Source organism: Heterobasidion irregulare, assembly GCF_000320585.1.
Source record: "Heterobasidion irregulare TC 32-1 unplaced genomic scaffold scaffold_08, whole genome shotgun sequence".
NCBI lineage: Eukaryota > Fungi > Basidiomycota > Agaricomycetes > Russulales > Bondarzewiaceae > Heterobasidion > Heterobasidion irregulare.
In genome coordinates, this window is record NW_009258204.1 from 757,939 (window position 1) to 764,039 (window position 6,101).

At 54.4% G+C, this 6,101-nt stretch overlaps 3 protein-coding genes across 3 annotated transcripts; 2 read left to right on the forward strand and 1 right to left on the reverse strand.

Moving 5' to 3' along the window:
- Positions 1-569: 569 nt before the first annotated feature.
- On the forward strand, positions 570-2,250 carry HETIRDRAFT_459951 (uncharacterized protein; the record flags this gene model as incomplete). The annotated part of the gene is made up of 6 exons (XM_009550809.1): positions 570-742; positions 805-877; positions 989-1,063; positions 1,172-1,339; positions 1,506-1,729; positions 2,172-2,250. Exons 1-6 carry the CDS (start codon positions 660-662, stop codon positions 2,248-2,250), a joined length of 702 nt encoding a protein of 233 aa, XP_009549104.1. The 5' UTR covers positions 570-659.
- An 82-nt stretch (positions 2,251-2,332) lies between these two features.
- On the reverse strand, positions 2,333-3,413 carry HETIRDRAFT_246380 (uncharacterized protein; the record flags this gene model as incomplete). The annotated part of the gene is made up of 3 exons (XM_009550810.1): positions 2,333-2,710; positions 2,786-3,052; positions 3,159-3,413. Coding segments are annotated over 3 exons (900 nt in total), but the record flags the coding sequence as incomplete, so codon positions are not given.
- A 759-nt stretch (positions 3,414-4,172) lies between these two features.
- On the forward strand, positions 4,173-5,558 carry HETIRDRAFT_410744 (uncharacterized protein). Its single transcript, XM_009550811.1, has 5 exons — positions 4,173-4,442; positions 4,507-4,534; positions 4,593-4,743; positions 4,803-5,228; positions 5,313-5,558. Exons 1-5 carry the CDS (start codon positions 4,239-4,241, stop codon positions 5,452-5,454), a joined length of 951 nt encoding a protein of 316 aa, XP_009549106.1. The 5' UTR covers positions 4,173-4,238; the 3' UTR covers positions 5,455-5,558.
- The last annotated feature ends 543 nt before the right edge of the window (positions 5,559-6,101 follow it).

The window sequence follows — 6,101 nt, forward strand, 5'->3', positions numbered from 1 at the left end:
TCGTGAAGCTGCTTACCTAAGATGGCGTGGACCATTTCTGAAGCATCGTTGGGCCAGATACACTGTGCATGCACCTTGCTGACATGATCCATGAGATGTGTTCACATGATATCTGGCATCTCCTGTGCATCCAAACTGCCCCCTTCAATATCGGCATCCAGGGCAACTCCCGAGTGTGACAGATAGGCATGGATATGGATGATATCTGATTTGCCACCACCTCCCGAATCACTCTCCACACCCTCCACTTCACCCTCCACAGAGCCATGTTCCTGGTCATTTGTAGACACAGATCTTGAAGAGTACATTGTTGACCAGAGTCTGTATTGGCAGAAGAACAAGCAGTCTGTGGATGCCTCCCACACTTCAACATCTCAACTTGACATGTGGAGATTCTTCTTGTCCAGATTTGCAACTTATGCTGCGACGCAAAAAATGCCCAGATCGAGCACTTGTGGCCAAAGCTTATATACATGAACAAGCACTGAAAAGGACGCGCGATTCCCGTGACACAAGCTTAGCCTCGACCATGACATAAACGCACATCGATTTTTACTGGCGGCATTCATCTACCTTTCTATCTCCTTTGTTCACTTTGTAACGTCCCTTCTTTCCTCTACCACATCCCGTCCTTCTTGTCGCCTGTCATTGCTTTTTCCATGCCCACCAGCAGCCCGAGCCGCTCTCCAAACCCCGGAGAGAACATCGCGTTCTCGACACCTTACCGGGGCCCAACGGCCGAGTCGGTTTTCTTCGGTTTTGGTGCAGCGCCGTTTTGTGACTCACGCACCGTCCGATGAGCAGGAATTTCGACGCCGTCCTTGCCCGCGCATCACGGCGGGCGCAACTGTATGAGCTGCAGATCAAGGAACTGGAGGTATGTGCTCCCAGAGTGCTCCTGCAGTGCTTGGTCCTTCATCCCTACGACCATCCCTGTCCGCTCCGAAGTCCTTCTGCACAGCACTGACATCATCCCCATCCTTCGCAGTACAACCTTTCCGAAGACTTGAGCAACTGCCGCGCTATCGAGGGCCTCCTCCGTGACTCGTTCACCACGCTCAAGGTGTGTGGGCTGTCCCCCTCGCTTTGCCCGCTTTCCCCCGCACATGTCTTGACTGCGTGCGGGCCGTGCTCCCGGTCCGATCACGTATTCTGACGTGTAATAACGTAGCGCAATTACCGCCGCGCAGACAAAGAGGCGCTGCGGACGCACGTCCCGCTCATCGCGAACGAGCTCCAGGAGTCGATGGACAAGCTCACTGATCTTGAGAGGCGCCTCCCTGAGATCCGCACGCAGGTCGCGCACATCCGGACGAACTACAACAAGGGTCGGGACAAGGTGCGCTGCGCGCTTTCTTTCAATTCCCGCGCTGTCAGTCCTTTATACTAATGCCTCCTTGTCCACCTTCTGCATCCCGCACCCCTGTTCGTCCCTTTATGCGCCCTTTTCTCGCACACTTGTGCCCGACTTCCCCGCTTACCTGTCAATCTCCTGTTCGTCTTAGGCAAAGGACCTTGTGCATGACCTCGAATGGCTGAACACGGACTTCTACGAGCGCTGGCGTACCGTCATTTTCACTGCGGACAGCCCCGTCTCGTGGCGTTGGAAGGCGGGCATGCGCCTGATCTTCGCTATCTGCTTCGCCGTCGCGGCCTGGCTCGCGTGGATCGCCCTCCGCGGGGCGTACCGTGCACATAGGCAGCGGCTCGTGTGGGGCGAACGGCTCATGTATTGAGTCGAGGTCTACATCTTGGAATCGTATCTTTGTTCTGCGTACGCTCTCGTATGCTGTTCTGGTCTGCACATCTATATATGTATATACGCGTACACGGATCTTTCACGAGTCTCTGATCGTCTCTTCTTTTTCTTCATCTCTAGCTCCCACATAACACTTGACCCTCCCTTCACCGCCATCCATTGTAATTTTCCACACGTCCCACGCACCCCATCCCAACCTAATCCTCTCCGTACCTGTCTCTCACCCGCTCATTCGCTTGACACACCGATCATCTCGCGCCATCGATCCATTCTCACACGGCTTTCTGTAACATTATTCGTAGATTTTACTTCTTGCTGATATCGTTTCTATATCCCCTGCTATCGACGGAAGCGCATTCAATGTCAATGCTTTTTTGCATATCAAGTTCTTATAGACGTCCTATGCGCGCAGGTATGTCAAGTCGTCGAATGTCGTGTGCAACCGTGGCTTCCCTTGCCTTCAACTGATCGAGCTCGACATTCACGAGTAGATGAATGACCCATGACCAATGATACGTCGAGCTTTCCGATCTTCAAAGGCTATCTCTGTACGAGTAATTCTCAAGCATCCTTGGGCTTTCGGACCCAGAAGAGGTAATTACACTCTGTTGCCCAAGCCCCCACCACCCTCGGCGCAAGACTCCACTCGCCTTTCCACGGCAGGTACACGATGCCCCTCACCTCCGCCTCCGTCCTCGCAGGGCGCCCGTGCTCGTACGTGCGGCTGATCCAAGGACGTATTTTCTGGCCATGCTGTTCGCCGCCATCGTGCTGGAGAGAGGAGGAGAGCGGAGAGCGGAAGAAGTCGACGAGCTCGGCGGGGTTTACGAATTTGGAGTGCGTGTGTGTTCCGGGCTCGACGAGCCGGAGGAGGTGCTCGGCGGCGAGGATGGTGAGGAGGTAGGAGAGGGGCGTGCGGGCGATGGTGGAGAGGAAGAGGTGGCCGCCGGGCTGTGGGTTAGGATGGGTCAGAGTAGCAAGGAAAGGTGAAGGATGCAAGAGTGAGGGATGGATGCGTGCGCGTACCTTGACAAGCTCCGCGCACGACATGAGGAACGAGGCGGGGTTGTCGACGTGCTCGAGGACCTCCATCGAGCACACGACGTCGAACCGCTTCGGCTCCTGCACGAGGGTCTCCGCGAGCGCATGGCGGTACGTGAGCGAGCCGCACGCTGTCGTAGATGCAGAGCGGGGAGAGAGCGAGGGGTCGGCTGCTGCGTGCAGCGACGCGATGGCGATGTTAGACTCGGACGCATCGATGGCTGTTGTGTGTGCCCCAAGCCTTGTGAGAGCCTATCAGCATTGTAGAGTACAGTCCCATATTCCACAAGTCGCATGAGACCGAGTATGCATCAGAAGAAGAAATGTCATTCGTGTACCAGAATGTAGGAGGACACACCTCAGACAAGATCCCCCCACCACACCCCACGTCCAGCACGTCCATCCCCCTCAGCACCTTCCCATCCCTCTCCGCTTTCTCGGCCCACACCTCGCCCGCTTCCCCTTCATCCCGCGCGCTCTCGAGGATCTTCTCCCGTATGAACTGCATCCGCGCGGGGTTCATCTTGTGCAGGAGCCCGAACTCGCCACGCTCGTCCCACCAGAGCGACGAGAGGCGAGAGAAATGGGCGATTTCGGCTTCGTTGACGGTCGAGGTGAGTGAGGGCTCATTGATAGCGGAAGTAAGGACGTGTCGGCGCGTCGGGGTAGAGTGGATGAAGCGGGAGCCGGTCGGCACTCGTTGGGAGGGGATTAGCGGTTTAGGAGGTGGTTTTGACCGGGTTCGGGAGGGTTTGAAGGAGAGACCGACGCGGGAGCGTAGCATGGAGGACGATGCAGGCTATGTCGAGGAAAGGGGATCCAGATAATTGACGTGTCGGAACGCGTTTGTGGCTGGAGCGCAGGAGGCTCAAGTTGTTTGTTCCCTTGCCAGCACCATGTTCGACGGTCACAACTCGAATTCTTCTCCCTGTTACACCCTCAAGCTCCTTGTTGTTGTACGCATGCTTCATCAATCAAGCATATCCACATTGCAAGCCCATTCAATTAGCGGGGCCTATAACAGCATGATCTGATTCGATCTCATCATTCCTGTCACCGCTCATACTGAACCGTACCCCAAAGCGAGGTACAGGCTCTACGAGCGGTTAGCTAGGCCCAGCCGGATTGATACGGGCGCATCCTGGACACTTTTTGGTGAACGGTCGGGCTCTGTATGGGACTGTGCGCACTGCGACTGCACTGCGCAGCTGCCGAATGGACACGACATCATCAATCAAGCGCCTACGAGGAGCTATGAGGCCATGCATCACTTGACCTATAGTAGGTTCAAGAAGGCTGTGCATTGTGGGCGCCTATTTTCAGTGCATAAAAGCATCCCAATAACGGCCCCTTGGTTCTTATTCCACATCCAAGGTATCCCATCTTTCGACCCATCAGCACAAGACCGATGATTGAGGTAGACCATGTGATGCTAGTCATGATCACCGCCTTTGCTTTTGTGTCCGTGCTTGCGGTCGCACCCCTGCACGGTGCACTCGTCCGCTACAGGGTTAACTATGTGCCGAAAACTGTGCGCCTCCTTTCCTCGGACGATGAGCGCGGAGGCCAACCTGAAGAGAGTTCGCTCCGTCCGCATGTCCCAGGGTTCTTCCGCACGCTTGGAAGAGTAAAGAAGATTGAGGCAAGTCCTCAGTTGAATAGCCTTGATTGCATGCAAGGCCTGAATGCTGACAGCGACCGCACAGGGCTGGGCTGGCATGTATAAAGGGATCAGTACGTTACATGCCCATTAAGATTTTATGCGTTCGCGCCGACGCCTTTTGATACATAGTGCCCCGACTTATGGCACCTGTCGTCGCGATGCTCCTAGTCAATCTTATCACTCTCGGGGTCAATGGCAGCAACGGCTTCAACAGCCCGGGTCTCATTTGGCGTCTGCCCGTCCTGATCTTGATAATGCCTCTAATCATTCTCATCAACCGGTAAGAAGTCTCGCGGATTACTTCGAGAAAACTCATATCATTGTCTCTCATGTATTAAGATCGATCATTACGCCTTACCGTCTCCCCTTCTTCGGACCTACACGCTCTCTCCGCATCATCCTCTCCGACGCCGAGCGGCGAGCGCCTTGGATACTTTTCTTGACACCTGGCCTGCTGATCGCCCAGGCCTTGCAAGTGTCCTATGCCGTCGGCCTTGTGTATTTCCGCCGCACGCTCATGCCCAACCTCACTATCTCGTCCTCATCTGTGCGCTTGAAAGATATATCTCCGATGTGGCCCGTTTTATTTGTGGGCGTCGCCCTGCTGAGCACGCTAGTGTTGACCCCGTTGGAGGTCATTGCAGCGCGGGTGTCCGTTCAGCCTAACTTCACGGCCTCAGAGCCTAAGCCAGCTCCAGGAGCAGGAACGGAGGCGGACATCAAGGCAGTAGGGGCGCTGTATAACCCTGACGAAGATGTGATCAGGCAAGTGTTATCTCGCTGCGAATCTTCGTTCATATATATTCTTGAGGTAGAAATTTGCATGAGCTCACTGTCGTTGTTCAATAGGCTGAGGGGGTCGGATGAGATGGACCCAGGCCCATATACCGGGTTCATCGACTGCGGCAAGCGTATCATCATAGAGGAAGGATGGCGTACGCTGTATCGTGGCTGGTGGATCACGCTCATAGCCTGCTTATCTGCAGCATGAGGAGTCTGAGGTTTGCATGCAGATAGTTGGATGGTTATTACGGTCGGTGGTCCGTTGTACTTGCTCGAAAGCTCGCATATGCCAACTCTTTCATCGCCCCTCCCGCTTCTATGAGGATTTCAGCAACCTCTGTGCTCATGTTAGGGCAGTATGCACTGCTAAATTGTCAATGGTCAACCAGTCAAATACTTCGGGCTCCTCGGTCTCCGTCGATTCCTCCAAGACCGACTTACCGTTGTTCACACGGTTGCTCAATCATCAGCCACTCATTTTCGCATCTTCCTCAGCTTGCTGAGCGTCCATATACCGGCTTGATATCAACGACTAAGCTTCACACGTCTTCACATGCTCATATCAATCCGGAACCAAATATCAAGTCACGGATGTGGGAGGTTAGCAGGACCGATACAAGCGACCTTTGAGAAAACATGGCATACAGATTTTCGGTCTCGAGCCATGTACACCTGCCGAGGGGACAACTGTCGAGTGGACACGACCCTGGAGTGACCCCTAGCTCTAGATCTCACTATGACATCAAGCAGTATACCTCGCGTAGGTTCAGATTAGGATGCTGTGCATTATAGGCGCTCGTTCCAGAAACATATAGAAGGCCCAACTATCCGTAGTCTTCATCATCTTACATTTCA

What these genes read in the sequence shown, in the direction of transcription:
- HETIRDRAFT_410744 (XM_009550811.1), top strand. Translation starts at nt 4,239, where the DNA reads ATGATCACCGCCTTTGCTTTTGTGTCCGTGCTTGCGGTCGCACCCCTG. An exon ending in GAAGAGTAAAGAAGATTGAG is followed by an intron (nt 4,443 to 4,506) that starts GCAAGTCCTCAG and finishes GCGACCGCACAG; the next exon opens with GGCTGGGCTGGCATGTATAA. An exon ending in CTAATCATTCTCATCAACCG is followed by an intron (nt 4,744 to 4,802) that starts GTAAGAAGTCTC and finishes TCATGTATTAAG; the next exon opens with ATCGATCATTACGCCTTACC.